The sequence below is a fragment of the Hippoglossus hippoglossus genome, chromosome 20 (genome assembly GCF_009819705.1).
Source record: "Hippoglossus hippoglossus isolate fHipHip1 chromosome 20, fHipHip1.pri, whole genome shotgun sequence".
Taxonomy (NCBI): domain Eukaryota; kingdom Metazoa; phylum Chordata; class Actinopteri; order Pleuronectiformes; family Pleuronectidae; genus Hippoglossus; species Hippoglossus hippoglossus.
The window spans coordinates 1,785,670-1,811,861 of record NC_047170.1 but is presented as its reverse complement, the minus strand read 5'-3'; the positions used below and the strand labels follow the sequence as shown (position 1 = coordinate 1,811,861).

Below are 26,192 nucleotides of genomic sequence, written 5' to 3'. Positions count from 1 at the left end.
CCACCACCACTACAAGATGCCAACACGTTACAGGATCAGCCATTATTATCACAATCAGCCAGCACGATACAGGATCCACCATTACGATCACGATCTCTGATTCGCAATCCACCATCATAATCCACGATGTGGCTGCAGCCGCGGCCCTGGATCTGCGGACGATAAGGCAAAGGGACTCCGGGGAAGAAGTCAAGTCAGTAACATGTATTGATGAGATATTCATTTCTGGAGAAGAGGAAGGAGAAGCTGGAAAGAGAAGCTCCGTGTGTCATGTGTCCCCCGACATTCTAGACCTATAGCAGCATAACTAAGAGCAGGTCTAAGACAAGCCTGGACCGGCTCTAACTATAAGCTTTATCGTAAAGGAAGGTTTTAACCCTACTCTTAAACGTACAGATGGTGTCTGCAGGAGAGGAGCTTGATAGCTGAAAGCTCTGGCTCCTACTCTACTTTTAGAGACTTTAGGAACAACAAGTAAGCCTGAATTCTGGGAGCGCAGTGCTCTAGTGGGTTGATAAGGTACTAACAGCTCTTTGAGGTATAATGGTGCCATATTATTAAGGGCCTTGAAGGTGAGGAGGAGAATTTTAAATTCTATTCTAGATTTAACCGGAAGCCAGTGTAGCGAGAAATGTGGTCTCTTTTGTTGGTTCTTGTCAGGACACGTGCTGCAGCATTTTGGACAAGCTGCAGAGTCTTTAACGACTTACTGCTGGAGCCTGATGACAAGGAATTACAATAATCAAGTCTGGATGGAACAAATGCGTGGACTAGTTTTTCTGCATCTTTTTGAGAAAGGACTGATTTTTGAGATGTTACGCAGGTGAACGAAGGCGGTCCTAGAATTTTTATTTAAATTTGTTTAATAGCGGGAAAAGTTTGTTCATTTTGAGTGTAAAAAATATAAATATAAAATAATAGCTGTCAGCTGTTATGTACTCACGCATCTGCAGCGAGAACTGAACCGCTGATTTTCCAGTTTCTTGTGCAGCAAGAATAATGATGCTTATATGAGCCAGTATCAAAGATTTATGACATGCAACATAGCTTGTTAACATTGACTTATTAAACTTACAATGAGGTGAAAACTAAACAAATGACTTGTAACTAAAATTATGTGTGAACAACGAGTGTTGTCAACGACCACAATTATATGCAACAATAAGTTTTAAAGGTTGTTTAATATCATCTTGACAACAGAAAAATTACTTCTCCTCACAACTGTATTCAAAGTGTCTTGATCACCACCTGAAGCTGGCAAGAGTATAGATCATCCTGCCTCCTCCATGTTAGTAGATGGGAAATGGACCAAACTGAAAAGTAAAAGTTCACATTAAATTAACCTTTTTCAAAAATAGATTTTTGTTATTTGAGATATTTCTTATCACCCTTGTGTACGATAAAGTGTTATTTTTATTCAGTCAGTTTGATTTTAATTAGTTATTTGATGATGAAACGTCATATTTGACAGTTTGAGAATGACTGACGATTGGTCATGCTCGTCTATCAGTGGGACCACGCCACAATGGCTCCACTCCATGATCACTACTGCACAGACTATAGCTTTCTAGCCTTAGCTAGCTAGGTAGTGTTGAGCAAGGTTGGCATGTTTTCGAAACCATTTATCATTTGGCTCACCTCAGATAAGAAAGAAATTCAAAATACATTTTATTTTACTATTACTCTGACTTCTTCAAGGCTTTTGGTTGTTGTGTTACTTTGTCCATTTTACCCCTGACAGTATTTGTGGCCTTGACCAACATCCTTTAGTTTCTTTCAGCTCCAAAACAGCAACAACAACAAGGTATTGACCATTGTAGCTGAGAGTGTGAAAATTTGTTTTTTAAAGGACTCAGTTTTGTTAAGATTGATTCATGCTGCAAGTGATTCTCTTGCGTCTCTTGTTCCTTTTGCATTGAAACAATATTAAACTAAGATATTACAATCATTATCATAATTCTTTAATCATTATTAATGGAGAAAATACTACATTTGTGGGTCTCTCTCCCCCACAGATTCGCAAGGCATTCTAGGCAGCCCTAGGTTTGAAGTGAGGGTCTGAAAAATCTCAGTTTCGAGGGCTATAAAGCCCTACCCCTTGGCCCTACCCCTCCATCCCAACAGGTATTGGGACAGCCTACCCCTACACGTGAAAGTGCAAAACAAAGGGGAAGGGCTAAGGGGTAGGGCCAAGGGGTGAAATGGGATTGGGCCTATCCCTTAGCCCTTCTGACTAAAATCTGTTTCAAAACAAGGTGTAGGGAGAAGGGGTGAAATGGGATTGGGCCTTAGTCTGTGCCATATTGAGGACGCTCATCATAAGCACTAAGAATGTCTGCCAGTTTAAAGTAGTTTTTCTACAAGTTTTTAAACAAAAAAGCTATTAATTAAAAATGACCTGGTGAAATAATTATGTATGTAAGTCTGCTCCGTCATCTAAAGAAGGAAAAATCTTCCACTACTTGGTCCACTTAATGCAGGTACAGTCTGTCCCTTGTGACTCCAAGAAAAGCTAAACAAAAGTTGGAAGGATCACCACTGTTAATGGAATTATCCACCAGCAAGGTTTTGTTTCTCTTCCCAAGGAGACGAGCCTTGGTGGAGGCTGATAAGAGGAAGGTCTTCCACCCATGTCCCTGCAGCTAGATTATGTTTTACTCATATGACCCTTATTTAATTTCCATTTGCTCTCATTTAAGCTTTTGTTGGCAGTTCTTTGTATGCAGACGTTGGGTGCAAAATAATGCAGATAGTAGCTATGTTCCACACTGATCCATGAGTCAGCATGGGTTTCCTGCCAAAACCCTGCAGCTGCTCTGTAGACCCTCTGGAATCAATGGATGTAATACTTTATCAAAAGTTGTGATTTTGGACCATTATGATCCCACATATCATACACCAGGGACATTTTATCATTTTTAAAGGTCACCCACACACCCACCCTGTTGTTGATGTTGTCACGTTATTTTTAAATCATAAGCCCAAACTCACAAACTAATTTGATGATTCAAACAAATTGCACATACAATAATTGTAACTGTTTCATTAGGATCATAAATTATCGGATATCGGTTATTGGATTGCTTTTTGATTGTGTGTGTGTGTGTGTGTGTGTGTGTGTGTGTGTGTGTGTGTGTGTGTGTGTGTGTGTGTGTGTGTGTGTGTGTGCAGCTGGCTGGGCATGGCTTCCACTGGCCTGCATCTTCTGCCACCTCATTCAACTGCCTGCTTTTAATGCACAATAATCACCTGTCTCTGGCTGCAGTATACAAGGAGCAGCTTGAGCACCACTACTCTGCCAGATCTAGGTTTACCCCTGTGGTAGGAACAGTTTGGCCAACTCTGGTCTGAACCTTTTGTAAACGTTTTTTTCAGTTTTTGCTTCTCTTGAAACCCTAACTGTCTGCCAAGGATCACCCTGTTATCCTTTTTGCTAAGTGAACCCTGTCTTATACGGAGATAAAATATACGAAAACAAACATACTTCAGCAGAGATTAAGTCATAAGAATTGTTATTCACCATCAGAGCCTCATCTTCTGATCCCTCACATACTTTTCATTGTTTTACAAATTATTATTTGACCAGCTCAAACCTTACACCCACAACATCAAATATGTTTTATGTGTAGTGATTATTTACTTGTATGGACCAAAGATAAAAAGACCAAAAGTGAAAAATGTTCTCCAAGCCCCCAAACCCTGACTGCATTTAATAACTAGTGTAGAACTGTGAATAAAAACCCAGACGGAGGTGCACCAGGTGCCAGTTTGTAGCTATGCCCAATGTGCAAATCTCTACTGGAGGTCACTTGTTTCTCAATGGAGGTTTAACCACTTGACAGATTCTGGGGAAGAATCTCTTTCTAGTTCGTGTCAGCACTCGTGCTGCAGCATTTTGGATCAACTGAAGGGTTTTCACAGATTGACTGGGACATCCTGATAATTAACAATTACAATAATCCAGTCTAGAGGTAAGAAAAGCATGGATAGAGGCTTATATGTGTGAGTTAAATGACATGCGCTGGTCAAACAACATAACTCAATGTTCCCCACAGTAGAGCTAGGGACCAAGCCAATGCTATCCAAGGTCAGACAGTGATTGCCTGAGGGGTTAAGGTCCAAGTGCATGGCCGTCATTCAATGGGCATTAGGCATGACAGTCGATGTGGAGTGTCATAGTAGTATGGTGGCTGTGGTAGAGTGGGCCGTCTCTCCCATTCCACGTGCTGCAGTGTCCTTGTGCAAGATACTGAACCCCCTGACGGCTGTGTGTGTGAGTGACAGTGTGTGAGTGATGTACTATAGAGAAAGTGCTGCATATAGATGGACTGTATGAAAGTGTGTGTGTGTGTGTGTGTGTGTGTGTGTGTGTGTGTGTGTGTGTGTGTGTGTGTGTGTGTGTGTGTGTGTGTGTGTGTGTGTGTGTGTGGAATGCCGAAGCTGAAGCTGGGACACCAAATGACATCTTACAAGAAAGAGTAGCATGTTTGATGTCATTTTAACCGTCCATGATGGGTTTCATCACCAGTAGGAGGACAGCTGAGAGTGCTTTGCTGCACATAAATGTAAACAAGGAGGAATGATACCGTTGGTGTCTCAAAGTGAAGCTTTGAAACGGAGGAAAGGTTTTTAGGTGTTTTTCTGAGCAACCAGTGTCTTACGCAACACTTCAGATGCCATGCTGGTTCACTTGTCCCCACAAGTCAGTCACAAGCATTTCCTTTCCTTCCTTTTTTGTGTGTCACATCTCTTGGCCACGAGACAAGAAGAAGTTATGACTCTAAAATCCTCTGTGACGCAGTGGTCATCCTCACAGACTAAAATATCTTGTCTGGGCTGCAGGTCAGGTAAGGACTGGCCTTGAGAGCTGACTGTGTATGACTCAGTTCCAACGTGTCTCCTAAACCTGCAGCAGCGAACGCTCAAACACTTTCATCAACATCACTGCATGTGTGTGAATGCAGGAGGCTTAGAAAGCTCAAAACTACAATCGTGTTCCCTGCACAGAGACATTTAAAGTGTGGCGATGATAGTTTAGACTAAGTGAAAACAAGATGGTGCCTCAGTAATGGCAGCCTGTTGCAGCAGCGCTCCCTCACAATTTGTGTTTTTGTTCATTTTTTACATCCATATTGTTTGTATATTTTATATATTTCCTTGCATTTATAAGTATTATTAAGTATTATGTCAATTGACTGCCCCCGTGCTGTTGTAACATTGCAAATTTCCCCGTTGTGGGACTAATAAAGGATTTTTTATCAAATTTATTTTATAGTTTCCCTCTCTCAACATTCAGTACCAATAACTAGCCCAGACTTAATGTAACATCACAATGCATTGTGGGTGTTTGCTTGGGCAAAGTCTGCGGAGTTGCAGACTAACAGAGGGTGGAAAGAGAAACTTTGCTGATTTCACAGTGAGGAGTCTGTGAACCATGACAGACCTTGGTGTCCACAGAGTCTGTGAGGGTTCATGACACTGACATAGGAAGTCAGCCTTTCTCTCTTCTCTACGTGGTGAAATCACCACAGTGTAATGTACTGCAGTGATGATGAACAACTGCAGGCTGTCCAGGCTCATGACTTTGTCTTTTTCCCATAAATGGCCAGAGGAGACATTTTATTTGACCTTCAGGACATTCTCTTCTTTCCTGGACTTTTGATTTCCTTGTTGAAACAGATTTTTTTGAATCTGTGAGGCTTTTACTTTGTTTTTACTTATTCATGTCCATTCATTTTAATTTAATTGTTTCCAACAAGATTTAATAGTTTTATGTTATTTTCTGTAAAACAATCTTTGTAGTAAATATTTGTAAATGATTGACAGACTCTGTGTTAGGTTTTGGTTTTGTTTGGACCCCAAAGCGGAGACTGACAGAGGTAGGTAGAAAAATAAAGAATTTATTGCTAAACAAAAAGCAAAAAGAAGCAGGCAGTGGAGGCAGAGAGCAGGCTGGCTGATAGAATCCCAGCACAAGGGCTGAGCTCAAAGAAGAAACTCTGCACTGAAGACACAAAGGCGAGCAGCAAGGCAAGGCGAGCAAACACAGGTAAGGCACTTCAAAACCCACTGACTGTTCACTGAGGAAAACATTGCAGGATCAACCAAACTTGTTGACTCTTGCTTGTTGACAAGACTGTTGATCGCAAGCATTACATTATCAGCAAGTACTTATTTACTGCAGATACTCAGGCAGTTCACCGAAAAGTGAGTTATAATCTGAAGACTTAAAGCAGACATATTGTGCTTGTATTAAGTTCCATACTTTCACTTTGGTTATTACTTGAATAGATTTACCTGCTCTAATATACAGAAAATACATCATGTTCCTCCTACTCCTCTTTTCAGCCACTGTCTGAAGCACTTGGTTTCAGCGCCTGTCTAAAGGCCTCCTGATAAAGGCCTGTCTGCTCTGATTGGCCAGCTTGCCCACATTGTTGTGATTGGTCAACCCCTTCCAGTGTGTGTAGGACAGCATATTGAGGCAAATAGTGCTTGTGCTCCACTCATGGAAGAGCAATTCCCTCCCTCACCCAGTCCCCTGGGTGGCTGGTGGATGAGTAGAAGGACCCAGACACATTTGGGCCTGCAGAGGTTGCCCTGCTCAATGCATCTTTTATGAAGGGTTCCCTCACCACTCTGTTCCTGCTAATGCATGAGCCAGACAACAGAGGAACGTACAATAAAAAGGATTAAATGAAGAGTTCAAAAATATAACAAGTGTTGGTTCAGGGCAGGATTCTTCTATTCTAGGACTCTAGGCAAAGCGTGCTGCGGGGGTTGGCTGGCACGGTGTGGTCTTGGTGTGCCCCCGGCTCGGCTGGCAACTGGCTAAGAACGAGAACCTGGTTATTGAGCTGAGCAGGTTCGCTGAAGAGCAGATCGTGAGGACAAACGATGATCAGGCGGGTGACAGGTAGACCAGATAAAAAGAACTTCACCAAGTGTAAATGCAAATGTCTGTGGATCAGATGTCGTCATCCAGATAAAGTTTGGTTCCATATACTGAAACGTATGATAAGGATATAATATTAAGGCAACAAAGTCAGTTAATGCACTGTATAAGTCAATTACTCTAAACTCATGAGTTCGCTCACAGCCTAGTAATGAAAATGACCTCTGTGTGATAAAGGACCCTGGAGCTGAAAAGCTAGTTCCATCTTTTCTTTCTCTCTTAGTCTGCTGCTCAGCTGTGGAACTTAACTTCTGCGTCTGAAGTGTTTGGAAGAACCCGTTACTAATCCAATTACTCCTTAAATGAATTCAATTCATTACTGATGAATTCATTGATCGGCTTAGTCACTGTGACGGACGAGAGCAAGCCTGTACTGATTATTGTTCTGAACATTATTGTAGAAAGTGTCTGGATCCCCTGTGAAATGGATTAATTTGTTATATAGAGATAAATCCAGCAGTCCTTGAGCTGGTGTATACAAATGTAAAGAACCCCCTGCACTCAAAACTGTGTTTTTCTTCTATTTACTTCACTGCGGTGGCTGGACTTGTTTTCCCATTCATTTACTGAAGAGATGAGTCTCTATGCTCACCTTTAACATCGCAATTCAACAAATGGACATACCAGCAGGGTTTTGTGGCATCATCACGAGTCAACAGCCTCTCGAAGTGAGCTACTTGAACAGCTGATGTGATGAGCAGCTAAACGTTTGAAATGAATGAATATTAGAATATTCAAAGATTCCAAATTTTTCCCCCGACAGAAAAGGAGAAGATGTCTTTCACAGCTGCCTTGTTTGGTGAAAGGTGTCACGGTCCAGATCAACAGACAGAAATGTGTCGATACAGTTTTGACTGAAAGGGGGTTCTTTACATTTGTATACACCAGCTCAAGGACTGCTGAATTGATCTCATCGAGAGTGATCTGCCAACTAGACTCTCCCACCCCGGTGCAGCCCACAGACGCGTTCACTACAACACACAGTGATGGACCACATCCCGAAAAGCTCTCAAATCTCATCTTCATCTGTGTATTCAATACGTATGGCTCCTCTTTTTCTTCCTGAGATATTTGTGTTCTTTCTGGGTTTTTTTTTTCAGTTGTTTGTGTGTTGCCTGCCCACTCGCTTGCGGTGAATCTGCTGGATAATCTCCTGCTGTATCCTCACATTGGCTTGATCCCACATTATCCAGAGTGTTTACTCGGGAGCTGGCTGGAGGACCTCCGGATAATCTCCCCAGCAACTAACTTGGGCATTTGCGTTCTCACTGGATCACTTCAGGAGTTCAGTGCCTGTCTGGGAGCAGCTAATGTCTGTATTTCTATTCTAATTTCCACTCATTCTTTGTGCCATCTGTCACCCTCCCCCCTGATTTCCCGTCCCACATCACCTTCTCTCTCTCATCTCTCCACCTTCCTCTCCATCCCACCTGTCAGGGTGAAGAATGTATTGGCAGCAGATGGTGTCAAGGCACAAGTGGCTTCATGGTGGGACAGATGGGGGGGGCGCTGGTCCCATTAACACTCATGGAAGGGCAGAAAGCTACCTTGCCCACTCCCCTGCATAGATGGTGGGCACACAGGTGGGTAGAGGAGAGAGGAAAGACAAGAATCACAGATGGCGCATGAAAGCAGGGTGAGGCTGTCGTGACCCCACAGGGAAGTAGATCCGCGGCGGCAGAAAACAGTGACGAGGCAAAGATGACATATGAGTAATGAGACCGATGATGTCGGGAAGGGAGGGGCACTTAAGATATATTGAGTCATCATCTTAAAATAATTTGGATTACACGGGTCTGTGGCACAGCTTGTCATAGACTTTAATCGTATTCAGCCAGCATGTAGCATTTTCAGTGTCATATGTAAATGCATGTGCTACTTCAGTTCATTATTATTCTGCGTTTGTCCTGATCATCTCGTTGACACTGTGTTTGATTTACAGCCGTGAAGCTTGTAAACCAGACAGGACAAGATGATTTAACCCTGCTTCAAGGTCCAGCTATTAAGTGCAGTTTAACTCTCAAAGAAGCTGCTTCGCAAATCCAGACAGGGTGGGGCTGCTCTGTAACCCCCGCATTAGCATCTCCCTCTCTGTATTATCCGACTAATGCTTATGTTTATTCAAACGGCCCCGTTACCTGTTGTTTTGGTGGAATTCAAGGTAATCTTACATCAATGATGCTTCTGCATTAGTGGCTGTTAAAAAAACGCTTGTTGCTGGATGCTCTGTCAGAAGCTGAGACATCAATAATCTCCTTTTATCCGGCAGAGATTCCACTTTGAGAGTTCTGCATCGTTACATTCCAACATCTAGCAGTTCAGAGTTAAAAGAGACATATGATGCTTTTTCTGTTTTTCTTCCCTCTGGCGCTTCATATCGATTTTCTGTAAAGGTCTGAGAAGGTTGATGATCTAACATGACATCACAACACACGACAAGGCAATAATGGTTTACTGATGTGCTCTGGGCCTGGGATATTTTGGGGATTTTGCTCAGGCGAAAGAAGCCGGACTGAAAAACTGTCTCGACTTTTATCAACTTTGAGCTCATAGTCCAAATGGATTTTTATGAAAAACCAATTGCTAATGAGCCAAGGTGTCGAAGGACGATGGTAAAAACCTGATCAAGGGCGAAAAAACCTGAACTTCAGCTTTGCTCTGATTTAATTGCAGACAATCTCAGCTGGAGAGCTTTTCAATTTTTGAGATGTCACCGCTTGTGTAGCACCATTATCACAGCAATGATTAAAACACACAACCAAAGTCTCGACCTAACTATGTAAAGTACCTTGAGATGATGTTTGTTGTGGGTTGGCGTTATACAAATAAAATGAATTTGAATGACTTCGTGATCATGTCATTCGCTAGGCTTTCACCTTCAGCCGGATTTGTATTGAATTTCTTTTTGCAACCTGTTCCAATTATGTTGATATTATGTATTAAAGGAGAATTATATTCAAGGATAACTTTGAACAATCCTCAACTAAAGGAGACTGAATTATTTAGGAGATGACCAACAGGATTGTGTTTTTGGGGGATGGAATTATTGGAGTAAGCAGCTCTAAGTAAGAATAGAGCAGATGCACATATGACACGTCAGTACTGAGATGTTAATGAGTCGACATTTTAAAGGTCCCCTCTGGGTTAAAATGGTTAGAGGTTAAGTTGTATTAATCATAATGTATTAGTGATCAGAGATATAATCATCCAATTTTGTGGAGCTAAGTGTCATAACCGAGTAAAAATTGGCTAAAAAGCTTCAAAGCTCGAACAAAAGCACTTGCTGGGGAATAGGTTGCAACGTCTACATAATCAACTATAATCACTTGATCATACTTTACAATAAAGTCAGAGAACTCAGACACAAAGTTTTAGAGGAGGGTAAATGACAATACTGCAGCTGAGAGGCAACAATACATCTTTTTAGAAGTGAAAAGTGACTCAACCAAAGTAACAATTTCAGTTCAAAACTGGATTTTCCTCTGAAATGTCAGATTTTCCAAAAGACAAAAGAGGACTGTCGTGGAAATTTATCAGGAGACTTGAAATAAAGAGTTTCTCAGACCGGAGTTGTCTTAGAGGTTTAATCATTAGCTCTGCAGAGGGTTACACGGTCAGCAACATGGCTCAGAGTGCAACCACGAGAAGTTAAAAAGGAAGGTTTTTATACAATGTGATAAACAGGAAACAAAACGGAAAGCAGACAGGAAACATCTGCTGTCTGGCATCACTTGCTACAGAAAGAGGAATCAACCCCAGCACCCAGGTGCACAGATAAAAGGTAAACAGGAGGTGCCCTTACCAAGTAAGGTCATGAACTTTGAGGTTGCATCCGCTAAGTGCACAGAAAACAGTCCAAACAGTAGTAAGACATTCATCAGTGGAATTTTCCATTACAACCCGAACCCTAGATTGTAGTAATGTCCACATGATTTGACTTTGTACTTTGAACAGATATTTTTAGAGACACAGTCGGTGCAGGACCGCTGGACTTCATCCTCGCTTCAGACTGTAAGTGTGTGGATCATCTCTGCAAACATGGACTATGCTCTACTGGTAAACAATTCACCGTTTGGCTTGGGACATGGTTAAACCTGGTTCAAATTCACTGTATTTTAATTCTATCCAATAAACAGGCTTCTTTTGAGTTCTTGTTAGATTTTCTGTCATGATTCAGACCAAGAAAACGATCTGCAGTTCACATACACTCATTTTAACATAAATGATCTAAAGGCAACTACACTGTAAATAATACTAATAATTTCACACATCTATAAGTATGGTAATAAGTACCATATCTATCTTTGTAGACGGCTGTTGTATAGTATTATTTATGCTAAATAGATTATCGTCAATAGTCAATGACAAACAGTGAAGATTAGATGATTTAATGGAAGTCGAGTTTATCTTTATCACATTATATGTCAAAAATATCTCTGCTTTAAAGACAATCAATTCCAGTGGTGGCCTCTTGAGACAACTGTAACACAGCGTTAGCAAAGTTGCTTCCAGCTTTGGAAACCTCAAGAAGATTCACTGATTTCTATAAACAACTCACACACATTTTTTTTTCTTTCCTAAAGAGACAGTGTCTGCGAGCAGTTTGTCATAGCGCAGCATCAAGACTAGAGGTTCTGGGAAAAAGTCACTTAACAATAGCTTATACTTTGTATTTCATTTATTGAATCAAACTTGAAATAAAACGAAAAACTTGTGTTTTTGTATCTTGCAGGCTAAAGCCAGCAACATGGTCAGACAGTTCTATAAACTTCTTTGCTTTGAAAAAAAAAGATGAAAGATTGTGGGTTTTAATTATTTACACTTGAATGGGTCTTTTCAGACTCTGCAGCCTTCCAAACACAGCCGTCTAGTTTGTCTTTATCGCATTGAATGTCAAAAATGTCTCTGCTTTAAAGACAATCAATTTCAGTGGTTGCCTCTTACTGTTATGAGACAACTGCAACACATCGTTAGAAAAGCTGCTTCCAGACATACACTGAACTCCAGAGATCATCCAGAGGGTGTATGTGTGAGCAGAAATGTCTGAGTGAGAACTTCTTTGGACTTTCTCTGCCATCCCCTGAAAGGTCTGCAGAACGTCCGGTGGAGCCGATGTGAGAACACAGCAGGAGATCCTCCGCAGGATTCACCGCGAGTGAGTGTTGATGATGTTTCTAACATGCGACAGATGCAAAAATGAAAAAACGAAAAGACGAAAAAATTACAGCACTGCTATTATATGCCTCTGCCAACCAGTGCAGTTTCTGTGTACTTATTTCTACATACTTTTTTCAAGATTCATATTTAAGGTCACTCTTGCCTTTGACAACTGAAACATAATCACTTTATCTTTGAGTCCAAGAGACGACTGATCAAAGTTGAAGAAATTCCCTCCCACAGAGATATGTTCAAGAGGCCCCCGTGACCTTTGACTGCTGAAATCTAATCAATTTATCAGTGAATCCAAGAGAATTATGCCCGATGTAGTGAAATTCCCAGTCATATGTCACATTCAGAGGAATGTAAGGTCACTGTGACCTTGGCCTTTGACCTCCAGGCACCAAAATCGGTTCATATTTGAGTCTCAGTTAAAGTTTCTACCAAATTTTGAGACATTCAAGCTGATCTTAAGATATCATGTTCAAGAAAAACCCAAAGTTACTTTTAAAGGCCACGCGAGCTTGACCTTTGTGCTACCAAGATCAAATCCAAGATCAAGTGAATGTTTGTGCCAAATGTGAAAGAACTCCCCCAAGGTGTTGTATTCAGGTCATGCTTGAGTCTAAGTGAATGCTGTGCCAGGAGTAATGAAGTTCCCTTGGGGCATTTCTGATATATTGAGTTCAAAACAACACATGGTCATGTGACCTTGGCCTTTTCACCTTTGACCACCAAAATGTAATCAGTTCATTTTGGGGTCCAAATGAATGTTTGTACCAAATTTGAAGACAATCCCTCAAGCTCATCTTAAAATCTCACGTCCAAGAAAAACATAAAAATATACTTTGTTAGGTCCCTGTGACCTTTGACATTTGGCTTCTAAAATGAAGTGAGTTAATCCATGACTCAAATTGAATGTTTGTGCAAAAAGTGAAATGATTTCTTGATGGCGTTCCAGAGATATCCCCCTCACAAGGTGGAAAATGTCCCCGTGACCTTTGACCTTTGGCCACCAAAATCTGATCAGTTCATCCTTAAGTCCAAGTGAATATTTGCACCAAATGTGAGGACAACTGAAATCTTTGCCTTCTGTTGTAGCTTTTAAATGGATTCTGAGAGTGACATAGATGAAAGGGCTGTGTGACTGTGCCTCAGTAACCAACACTGTTGTGTTTGGATGGCTGCAGCTCACTGCTTCTTAAAAGAACCATGGAAAACTCAACAAGTGTAAATAATTAAAACCACAATCTTTCATCGTTTTTATAACTGTCTGACCATGTTGCTGATGGGCTCTGCTGGCGTTAGCCTGTGAGACAACATTTTATTTCAAGTTATTGTGAAAGAGCAGCGGCAAAGTTTACGATGAAAAGTATTATTTGACTTCTATAGTAAGGTTTTGACAGTCGTAGCATTTTTATAATATTTGATTTCATTGCAGAACATTCAGTGTACTTGCTGCTGAGCATCTGATGCACACATGTGGAATGTGACGTAGTTAGCGTTAGGCATTATGTCTATTATTATAAATTTTATTTGGTTAATTCTGGTACTTTGGGAAATTTTTTGCAATTTAGATTTCTGTGACTTATTCCAATATCTGTTTTACATATTGGATCAACATATTATACCTTTCTGTGATCTTTGAAATGTTCAGTAACCACACCAGAAGAGAGGAAGGAAATATCATACTCAGAGGAATCATGGCACAGCGTTTAGTGTTCTTTGTGCTTGATCATCAAGCACAGGTCACTTTGTAAGCTGAAAATGTTTTTTGTCCATAGAAATGTTTTGAATTCACAGTGACATATAAAAGTCATATTTTTATAAAGAACCCGAGCCTACATGAAGAAATATTCATTTAAAACTTTCCTTTAAAGGTGTATCACTTTTCTTTTTTAAAATATACTAAAAATCAATCAACAGCAAGCAAAAATAAGAATAATTGACCGTTTATATTGGTGGCGACTCAGGGAACAAACAGCCCTGGCAGGTTAGAGACCATCTTCATCATCGATCAGCCCATTGTCTTCTCCACATGTTGGCTGAAATGGCTGCAGACCTACAGACTCTCTTCTGTGTTCTGGGGTCATCTCTGTTCTAGAGAGCAAACTGACAGTCAGTTTAAATCAGACAGGGACAGACTGTATTTACCATTAACTCCTGTCTGATCATGTGCTACATCTCTTTAGTTTATATTTTCATTTCAGGAAGTCCCTAAATGCATATTTCCCCCATTTAGAGAAATGAAATGACCAAAGCATGATGTCCCACGTTATCAATCAGATTTCATAAAGTGTGGGGGGGTTCTTTCTGTGACATCAACCCCATGAAGTCATGTGATTTCAGTCACATGATATCCATGCTAAACTATAGGAAATGTCCTATTGACTAGATTTAGTTAGAAATTGAAAATAAACAGACTGAATCTTAGGTGTGCCACATTTAGATTTAAGTATATTTAATTTAAATTCTCCTTCTCAGCTGCAAAGCCCTAAATGTTAGGACTCCATCATATCTTCAACAGCTCATAGAACCAAAGTCTCCATTAGTAGAGTAGGAGCCAGAACCTTCAGCTGTTTAATCATCTCTCAGTTCAGGAGACAGACACCATCTCTACGTGGAGGAGTCGGCCTAAAACCTTGACTTTAGGACAGAGCTGGTTCCGACCTGCTGCTGTCGTCAGGGGACACATGACACACAGAAACTCTCTTTCCTCCTCTATCTCCTCTGTGTTCATCACATTAATGTCTCATTAATGTACATTTCATATACACATTTGATTGATTGATTGACATCTATAAAACCTACATTCCATGTTGGAACTAGTTCTACTCTGTTGTTTTGTAATGTTATATTTACTGGTGTAAAATGTTCTTCACCACTCAAATGAAAACTATAATCATGAATGTCGTGCTGCTGCTCTGCATTAAAAAATAAGCTCAGGTACACCGGACTTTATTGTCCCGAAGGGAAAGTGTCTCCAAGATACTGCATCACCTACCACACAGCACAATGTTGCAAGACTGTAGAATAAATACATCCCAAACACATCGTAAACTCAAGAAGAACCGTGGGAGACAGAAGAACTCCCACCTCTTGTTGTTTAGTAACCTGATGAATGAGTTCTTTTCATCCTCAACTGACATCACACTTTCTTTCAGCTCCTTCAGCTCTGACTAACTTCCAGCGTCTCTGCCAGCGTTCTCTGATCCGGCCTTCAAGCTCCAGACACATCTACAGAAGTACCACGAGAGTTCAGCTGATGCAAGATTGATGTAAAACTCAGCATAGTAATAAAACATGCTTCTGTAGGACTGGCTACTTGAGCAATGATGTACTTATTCCACGTTTGGGTTAGCAACCCTTGTGTTATCCTTGTGTGCTACCTATCATGACTGCATTCTTTTTAACTAAACTGTAATTTTGCACATTAGTGTCCTCTGCACGTTATAAATATATATTGTAAATTGTATTGTATACTGTTGTGTACGCTCAGGTTGTGTTTGTATCTCGGTGGATTAAAGATTAATGTCACACTTCACACACCTTCTATTCTGAAAAGTTCTGAGTTGGGGAGAGGCCGCGGGAGCGTCTGTTACAAGTAAACAAAAACATGTCCTGGTTTCTTTCAGCTTTCAGGCAAATATGCAATTCTATTAGTCAATCAATCAATCAATCAAATTTTATTTGTATAGCCCATATTCACAAATCACAATTTGTCTCATAGGGCTTTAACAAGGTGTGACATCCTCTGCCCTTAACCCTCAACAAGAGTAAGGAAAAACTACTTAAAAACCCTTTTAACAGGGGAAAAAGAACGTAGAAACCTCAGAGAGAGCCACATGTGAGGGATCCCTCTCCCAGGACGGACAGAAGTGCAATAGATGTCAAGTGTAAAGGAGAACATCAAGATAAAGGTTTTAGCAGCATTGATTAGGGTAAACATTTTGAAGTGTAACTGATTCAATTGTTGAATATTGTTAAAGCTTTAAGCTTTTCAGCGATGAGGCCGAGGATTTAATCTCACAACAGGCTTTGATGAAAGACACTGCAAAAACACATTGTTGGTTGCGGTACTGCCTTTTTTTTATATTTCAGGAAATAAGCATCACACTGACTTTTTTTTTAAATCAAATTTTCAGTTTTTAATTCATGGCACTTTTACAGAGTCAAACAAAGTGATGAAAGGGGAGAACAGACAAAAGAGAAATCAAACACAATATGAGGGACGACAATCCTGAGTGTTGTCATGACACAAACCATCTGAAGTGACTGGGCCGACGCCTCCAGCCGGCCTCCAGGTTCACATGCTCAGGACAGTCCACCGCTTCAATTCCTCTCCATTACACTACATTTACATCACATGGGAAGACAGGAGAAATTGGCTTAATGCTAAAAAATAGTCTTCGCTTGGCTTCCAGAGATAGCTTTATAACAAGTGATCATATTGTTGGAAAGAGTTTAACATGTTGGGAAATCGAACTTCCTTTCTTTCTGACAGTGAGATATAAAGATGGTTACATGAAAGCGTGCGCTCCCCGGACCAGTGCGCCGCTTGTCTGCAGCTCTTTATTGGGGATTGGCTCATCGGCCTGTAAGACTCCAGAACCAATCACTTCTCTCCGTCGCAAAACACAACGGCAATCAAGTCATTTTCAATGTTAACTAGCTTGATAATGTCAAAGCCAATTTGCACATTATTGACAACATAACACAACGAGCTTACTGCTTGAATTAAAAATGGTGTCAATATGTATCTAAATCTACCTCTGACTTTTTGGTAGGTTGCTGAAACTCAGCATGAGGGATCCCTTAGTATGTCACATGCTCGACGTGTGGGGTTAGGTTCAATATGGACACTTCTACTGTGCTGGATACAGCAGTGGTATAGTAGCTAATTGCTGGATCATACAATAAAGTAATTTTTTTTAACTATTGTTATTTAAGTTAGATTTGTTGTGTAATGTAAGAAATGAAAAATAGTCACATTCCTAAAAATCTTTCTCTGTAATACTGTAGATTTCTCGCTCAACTCACAAGAGTAAAACAACAATGCTGCTCCTTCATAAAATATTTCATTGGCTTCTTTGCCTGCAACATGTTGCTGCAGCCTTTAAAGAAAAATGTAATTAGTTTCATCATGACTTTGTGTTTAGCCATTAAATGCATATTTGAAACCTTGATTTCTGATTTACACGTGACCCAGTCAACTAATGGAGCTAATGCACATGAGGATGAATATAATTGTGAAGATAGAGCTCCGACAGCTAACTGCCTCTAAACCCTCAAACTATTGTAACAAGATATATTGTGTATTTGAACCTTGGATTGAAATTTGAAGGATGCAGCTGTTTCGTGATGTCAATCTTTTCATCTCACTCAAAGAAAGAGAGTAAAGAAGTCGACTTCCCAACATGTTGACGATTCTCTCAGTTTCATCAGGAGCAGAAAAACTCTGTAACAAAGTCTTAAAGTTTGACTGTGTGAACTCTTACATCTTAAGCTTTTCCCACAAAAGGACATGAAATCAAAGTGAACACAGAAATAAGCGAGCAAATCCTTGTTGGCTCCAGAGTACATCAACAATAATACAACAATCTATTTTAATAATGATAATAATTATAATAATACTAGATAGAGGAGCCGTGGAAAGGGTTCCCTGCTACAGAGCTGCCCAGCACAGTAATACTGTTCGACAATGGGACACATTGTGCTTTACAGGCAGAGACACACACACACACAGACAGACACGGGACAACACACACTGTAATACATTCTGGAGTAAAACACTTCATAATTGTCATCATGCAATAAAGAATAGCAACTATTTGTTTAAAAAACATGGCACATAGATTATTATTATCTCAATCCATATCAAAAACATATCAAATATAGAGACATTTCTTAACAAATATAAAGTTATTGCATTTTCTTTTTTTTTTTACTATTACTTCATATAAGACACTATATGCAAGGCATACTGTGGAATAACTTCTCTACCCAAAGTGGATTGTGGGTAGTGACTAGCTGATTGTCCTTTTGTTATTAAATGGCTTCTGGTTCATATGTACAGAGAGAAAACATCCCTTTTAATACTGTTCAGAGCTACTGGCCTCACACAGAGGGAGCGATGATCCAGACCATTCTCCAACACGACAACTGAGCCTTCACCTGCCGTTCGTCCTCAGAACCCTTCAGAAGTGGTGCTCATAAGATTCTCTCCAACACGGTTTCCCTGATACACCTGTGAGCTCTCTGCTGCACAATATTTCATATTCTAATATGAATTAATTACACGCATTTCATAGGACAAAACCATTAATTTGGAATGTCCCTGCCAATTAAAAGAGACTATTCACCATCCGGACTCTTCGGAGGTAGAAGCAGTCTGACTGTGAAAAGAGTTGTTCAATGTCCTCTGTGTCTCCAGAGCTTTGTTTAGTCTGAGGAAATAACTAATGACCTCATATGTGATGCAATCAAGATTAGTTAGATAAGTCAGGTTCAGACAATAATAACTTTTTGATCAAAAGTCTTTGTGATCGGTCAAGGGGCATGATGGGAATTAGGATCAAATACCAACTAGACTGAAAGTCAGGGTATGTCAGTGTCTCTTGTCTTCACTTGTGCCACAGTGGGTTAGTGGAGAATCATACTCCAAAGCACACAGTCAGATTTCAAACTGTGTCCAGGCGGCTGTGATTTTGGTGACCCTACACGCCAAAGGGGTGGAATTATTAATGATTATTAATAATAAAAAATGAAAAAATCTAAAATATGTGAAAGAATATTTTTTTCCAAATTGAGGGTTGTAGCCTGACCAGGAAGAAACCGTTTATGTGAGTATTGATTTTGGTGAGCTGCACTTTGTTGACGGTCCCGCCCACTTGTCTCACTGCAGCTTGTACATAGAGACCAATGGTTTTCATCGAGAAAATAATGCTGTAGCTGGTTGTGTACATTACTCTCAATGGAAGGAGGCTTCCCCTGTGTTTTAAGGACATTACTTATTGATAAAAAAATATTTTTATATATGGAGAAAAAACAATATAACACTAAATTAGACTTCTGGATTGGATTTTGTGACGCATGGAGAACACATTCTCGGAACATTTTCAGCTACCATGCAGAATAACATCTGTATGTACTATAAACTGCTTTTTTTACTCATACTCTTTATTCATCAAGGTGTGAAAGTTGTGTGTAGCATTTATTATAGATATTTTATGAGCACCACATCAGGACAAAGTCTTATCAGGTTTTTTGGGGGAGAAAAGCTTCACGTTATCAAGTAAAATGGATTTTGAATCGTGGATCATCAGTTCAGCTCTGATCCGCTTCACTACACTGCTGTGTGAAACAGAGCAGAAACTGGGCTCCCTTACTTTCCAAACTTTTTGACTGGCATTTGAACTGGTCATGTTTAGGGACAAGCAGTTCAGTAAACTGACTTTGGAGGCTGGATTAGCTTCATCTGAGCTGGCTCAGTCCATGAGCATGGCACTAACACTGCTGAGGTTAGAGGTTCAAACACTAGGTCCACATACACCTCACATGTATATACACGATGCACTGTGGGGTACAGACTGTGCATTCCCATTCATCAGAGGCTTTGAAAGTGTCACTGTAACAGAGAAGTCTGGATGTAACACAGATCAGTTTGTTTGAGTGTGTGTGAAAGTGTGGCCAAGGGAATTTGGGGTAATTTGTCAGACAGATGTGCTGCCAGACAGGGATGTTTTGTCCTTGTCTGTCTCTGAAATCCAACTGGACACACACACACACACTCAGAACAAGACAGAGCGAGTCATGATATTTACATCCCGACATTAACAGTTTCCCGAGGAGAGCTTGCTGCTGGGATTAATGGATAAACACTGCTGGTATAAAGTCAAATGCTTCTTAAAGGTCAGACACACACACACACACACACACACACACACACACACACACACACACACACACACACACACACACACACACACACACACACACGCTAAAGCACACTTCACTGGAGGGAAACCCAGCGAGTAACTCATCCACTGAATATAATACTGTTCATACAAAAGCTTTTCATAATAATAGCTTTTCCACCACCTTGATTGCTTGACGCGCAGGTGACTAAATTGGAATGATTGTCGAAAGACGCCGCCGCAGCCTCTTCCTGCTCGGCCGCTGCCAAAACACACTCACCTCATGACACCCCTATCATCCTATGAGAGGGGTGGGGGGTAAGGTAGGGTGGGGTGGGGGTTGGTAGGTTGGGTACTTTGGGACATGCAGCTATAGGTGATGGGGCTGGGGGAGGGGGGGGTGGGGTACTAAGGACTTAGAGCTGATGGAGGCCAGGTGCTGCAGCGATGAGAAGGCCAAGGAGAAGGCAGATGCCGGGGGCCAGAGGTGAAGTCGGAGCACCAGCGGAGGAATGGATGGAGGAGGTCTTGATCTCGGAGGCGAGGAAGGCAGAGAGGGGAACGTGGGAGACCAGTGTGGGGCTGCCATAGTTGATGAGGGAATCGATCTTCTCGGCCTCTTTGCTGCAGGCTTCAATCTGGAAAACACAAGAACAAGAACAACTCATTTTCAAACTTCTCTCAAAGGAAGTGTGTGTGTGTGTGTGTGTGTGTGTGTGTGTACAAAATAAGTCGACAGCGAACGGATAGATTTTCAACAAAACTTTGTGGGAATATTATTTGGGAGGATATCTTTTTGAGATATTTCTGCATCCTATTAGAATATAGACACGACCTAAAGCTTAAATAGGAGTCATATGACTCATGCAACCAATAAGATCAGAGATAAAGTATTCACTTTAATTAGATCAAACAGTCTATGGTATAAATGCCTTCATGAAGATATCTTTATGAAAAGCCATTATTACAATATATATTGGAATTACTGCACTGCGGTTGTTTGCCTCCAGGGCAGTTACATTCTACATAAAATGTTTTCATACTAGGATATGAGGTCACTGTGACTTTTATATTCAACCACCAAAATCGAATCAGTCCAAGTGATCATTTGTCCGGAGTCCCTTTGCCTTATCGTCCGCAGATCCAGGGCCCGGCTGCGGCCACATCGTGGATTATGATGGGGGATCGCATATCAGAGATCGTGATAATAACCACGACCGAGGTGTCAGCTGATGGTGGATCCTGATGGCGGCAGTGGACAATGACTTTGGACTATAGTGGCATCCGATCTTGATACGTTATTTTTACCCTGTTAAAAGGGTTTTTTAGTAGTTTGTCCTTACTCTTGTTGAGAGTTAAGGGCAGAGGATGTCACACCATGTTAAAGCCCTATGAGACAAATTGTGATTTGTGAATATGGGCTATACAAATAAAATTTGATTGAATTTGATTGATTGATTTGTCCTAAATGTGAAAGGATTTCCTGCAGGTGCTCCTGAGATATCGCATTCACAACACAAACATGATTTTTGTAAGGAGCAGTACCACCCAAATCAAATCAGTTCATCCTTGAGTCAAAGTGAACGTTTGTACCACCTAAGAAGAAATTCCCTCAAGGTGTCCTCGAGATGGGACGGACCAATGAACACAAAACACGATGCCTCCAACAACCGCCTGTCCCTGGCATGGAGGCTGCATCTGAAGACTGATTGCTTCACAGGGGCGCGACAAGACTGTCCCAATTCGAAGGCCCCGACAAATGCGTCCTTCCAACTCCAAGCAACAGAGGCTCCACCAGGTGTATCCTTCCCGGTCCAACCTATCCCATGAGTCATTGCGCTTCTCTGACTAACTGTTTCATAGAGGTAATGGCAGCAGCAATGATGTGGATAGTTAGCAGACAGATGTAAGTTGAATACGTATAAATCTGGTTGCCAATGGTCTAAGAGTAACTGAGATAAATGCAAAAAGTGTTGCAACCAGCCCCACTCGCCTCCTCTGATGCTTTTCATTTTCATTAGCAATTAGACTTTAATATATTTCTGTTAAGAACTGGATTTTCATCAAATCACCTCACACTGCTACGAAGCTGGAGGGTTGGAATGTGTTGAATGTGAAGACTTTATATTCAAACAGAGATGAATAAATCGGGGGAAATCTCGCTCCGTGCTTCCTGATTTGTTCAAAATCTTTTATTTAAGGACAAAACAAGCGCACAGTAAGGAGCACAGATGTGTTGAGCCATGTAAGACACTTTGTGTTGGTCGTGCCTTAGTCAACCTGGGGAAAACTATTTCATCACAACATGTGGGAGAAGCTGTTGCTTAGTAACAGCTAAAACTAAAAGAGAAACCGATGTTTGCTTTGTGTTTTCTCTTCTAGTTTATCCTTGTCTTTTTAGTACATTTGGTCTCCTGTCTAAATCTAATGCCACTTTACCATTTCTTTGAGATTCATTCATCCCCGACATACTTTTATCCTCTGCTTCTCATCATTCAAATGCAACAGTTCAGAATTGCAGAGTTTATTGTGCCGTATGTTTTGCTTCGTCCGTTCTCTCTCCGGAGATCTATTTTCCAAAGACTCTTCAGACTTCTACAGGGTCGTCTCCGCTAACTTACACTCTGACGTTTATTTTCTCTCAGCTTCAGATACAACTTTGTAAAAAAAGCCTAACTGACTCGGCTCCATAAACTTTTAAGTATCAAAGTATAAATGATGAATTATTGGACTGAATTGTCAGTCCTGCAGGTTTTGGTCCGTTGAATGTGAGAAGCGAGAGAAGGGCTGGGTAAAAGTGAAGGCCAATAAGCCCTGATGACATGATTGCTGGTGGGCAATGTAGAGAAGCTTTCTTCCGAACTTAAGTGTAACCGAAGAAAATTCAGTATTAGACTATTTGAATATATTTCCCGGCAAACCTGGGGTTGCACAAGCAATCTGACCCGTGAGGTGCCGCTATTGATATTAATGTTGTAGTTTTATGTTTTGACTGTTTCTTAATATGCTACAACAATTTAACATTTATATATGTGTTTTTAATATGAATACAGTCTGTAACTGAATTAATGACAATTTTAAATGTACATGTATATATATGCCCTTGTAATGTATTTCCCATGCATTCGCTTTAGAGTAAAACTGTTTTATCCCATGCTGTCACCTTGAATAGTGCAGGTGCTGTATCCTGTCTCCTTTATCCCCAGACTATTAGAGTTTTAACCGAACTGGATTAAATCTGCTGCAAAAGACAGACAGATTCGCAGACAAGCAGATACAACATTCATGAAATGAGAGTTGTACATCTGCTCCTCTGCTATGCTGTTAATCGCCCAAAATGTTTTCAGCTATACTGTTTTAATGAAGGTAATATTGCTGAAGACATCTGTGGGAATAAATCGATCATATGGAGGGAATTATGTGAAACATGAACCACATCCATCTACCTTTCTTTTTCTGTCAACTGTCATTTCTAAAAACAAAATGATGCATGCTGGGTTTTTTCTGTGTCACCCTCCCTGGTATTAGCATGTGATTTGTACCTGGATATTCTACCTGGAGGTCCAACTCATTTTTGCCAGTATAGTAGACACACACACACGCACACACGCACACACACACACACACACACACACAGACAGACAAAATGCATTATGATCACAATGCGCTCAGATCAGTCACAACTAGAATCCAGGTTTAAATGCAATACGTATGGTGTGGTATTATTCTCCTTTCAGCTAGCTGAAGCAAGCCTGGCAGAAGCTATAAGTAGTGGCACTCTTCCTCTGCAGAAAGAGATTAAAAAACAAACGACTGTTGTCAATGACATCGCCCTCCTGGATATGGAAAAGCACATTACTCATATAATGTATTCAGATACAAAGCACATGTTAATCAGATGTAAACAGGGCCCGAAGCTCAATTGAAATCAAAAAGGTCTCTAGAGCCTCCTCACGACTTTGATGGTAGAGTTAGTCAGACAGGTTGTTTTTTTTGTCAGTAACTGTCTGTAGAAATGACAACAACAACATTCAGCCTGTAAACTGAACAAATGTGTCAGCAAATTGTGGTTTTGAGCAAAAATGTATATGATTAGTAAGCTCATGACATTATCGGGCATAGCTGCAGTGGCAGATCGAAGGTTTTTCTAAATCAGTTACACAAAGGGGTCACTGGTATGTCCATTCACAATTCCTGATTGAGTAAGGTGCACATTGAAGTCATTCCTCGTTTACTGTTAGCTCTATGGCTTCGAGCATAGCCACAAATCATCCAATACGTTTTGAAAATGAGTTCTTCAAAAAGCTAAGAAATTTAAAAAAGTTATTGTCGGTAAAGACTAGTTTAATCAAAATAGTCAGTACGAAAATGCTTTTACTGACGGTACTGACGCTGGTGTGAATGTGAGTCAGCAGAGGCACAGAGACACACTGTGAACTGTCGATTCACACACACTCTACACACCAAACACGTCACACAGGCAGAAGAATAGGTCAAGGTGCTGTAGCCAGGATGTGTCGTCTCACCTCTTAAAAAGATACAACTATAGAACTGTCAGGAAACTCATTTGCATTTCAGTGAGACTGACTTTCAGATGCTCTATACAGTATATTTATAACTCTTTTCATGAAGACAGTAAGACCTTGAGCCCAAGAAATATCTGTGCCGTCACAACTGTACTTTCTAGGCCCTGCAGTTTCCTGAAGGGTTTCTGCTGCTGCTGCTGCACTGCGCTGATTTCTCCTGAAAAGACTAAACAGATGCAACCTGTATTTTTGATACATTCGCTCGGCAAGATCGCTGTGAGAACAATATTCTCTGCTGTTGTTTCTGCTGTTTATTCATTTGAGACATTTTGACTGTATGCTATATTGTAAATGGTCTTATAAAAACTTGAATGATTGGTGCAGGTGGTGACCAGAACGTGTATATAGATAAACTGTGACTATTCTAGATTAAAGCTTCTTCAAGTGAAACATTGTTTTGATGATGGAATATTGATGAATTTGGCCTTTTTCTCTTGATGTCTTCATTTTTCGACGCTCTCCTCATTTCCACACTTTCGTTCTATCTTTCATTACACACCATCAGTCCATCAGCAGCTTTTGTAGGAAGCACGTTCAGCGCTTTTGGGCATGAACTGATTCTGGTCTAAGATTAGATCACCACCAGCAGCAGCGGCAGCCGCAGTTAAACACCAGCCTGAAGACATCCCAGCTCCAGTGAGAGCGCGGCAGCTGGACGTGTTTTTAACCCACTTACTGGGTGACACACATAAACCTCTTCCTGTTACATTGACCTAACATGACCCCCTTTCATGATCTGAGGCTACGACGGGGGTGAACGATTCAGAAAGTGCTCTCCTATCAGTCACAGTTATGAGATTGCTTCACTAAGCTATATATTTAGTGTAGTACAAAGAGCCTTATTTAAAACTTGGTTCTTGTCAGTAGAGGTATCAGCAGTGTACTGGTTGGTCTGGTGACTTTAACAAATCTTTATTGGTCAAATTAAATTTAGAGCTGTTGGAAAGGGCTGCATCAGTCATACACGGATACAGCACGTGCCATGATAGTGATGACAATGACATAAGCCCTTAAAAATATGGCCCTTAAAGAGCTCATAGTACCTTATTACCCCACTAGAGCACCGTGCTCCCATGATTCAGGCTTGCTCGGCCAGCCAGAGCCCTTTGCTATCAAGCTCCTCTCCCAGAGACACCATCCCTACATCTAACAGTCATCTTCAAACCTTCTTGTGTAGGGTTATAGTTGGTTAAGGTCTGTCTTTGACCTGCTCTTAGTTATGCTGCTTTGGGTTTAGATTGTTGGGGGACATAAGACACATGGAGATTCTCTTTCCTCTTTTCCGTCTTCATCAAAAGTTAGATGTACAATAAACCTCACATATACTGTCATTGTTGGCACTACCTCTATCATTTTAGATAACAGTGTACCTGCCCAAGGACTGGAAATGAGCTGATAGCTACGTCTGGCATAACTCATCGCTTCTCATTTTGAGATTATTGTTTTTGTGCATTATCCTTGTTTAATAAAGAAAAGAAAAAAAATAATTGTCCTGCTCCCTTTATCTCTGTCAGACATTTTCTTTTGTATAAATATTCAATTTCTCCAAAAATCGCCATTTATGTTTGACATTAATTG

At 40.7% G+C, this 26,192-nt stretch overlaps 1 protein-coding gene and 1 long non-coding RNA gene across 2 annotated transcripts in view; one reads left to right on the top strand and one right to left on the bottom strand.

Moving 5' to 3' along the window:
* The first annotated feature begins 16,231 nt into the window (after window positions 1-16,231).
* Window positions 16,232-18,864, top strand: LOC117753952. Its single transcript, XR_004612331.1, has 2 exons — window positions 16,232-17,000; window positions 17,063-18,864. It is a non-coding gene; the product is annotated as an uncharacterized LOC117753952 (long non-coding RNA).
* A 48-nt stretch (window positions 18,865-18,912) lies between these two features.
* Window positions 18,913-26,192, bottom strand: part of reck (reversion-inducing-cysteine-rich protein with kazal motifs) — a 69,478-nt gene continuing 62,198 nt past the window's right edge. The window contains exon 21 of the mRNA XM_034572530.1: window positions 18,913-20,666. Within this exon, the coding sequence (XP_034428421.1) occupies window positions 20,445-20,666 (222 nt within the window). The 3' untranslated portion in view covers window positions 18,913-20,444. The remainder of the gene's footprint in view (window positions 20,667-26,192) is intronic.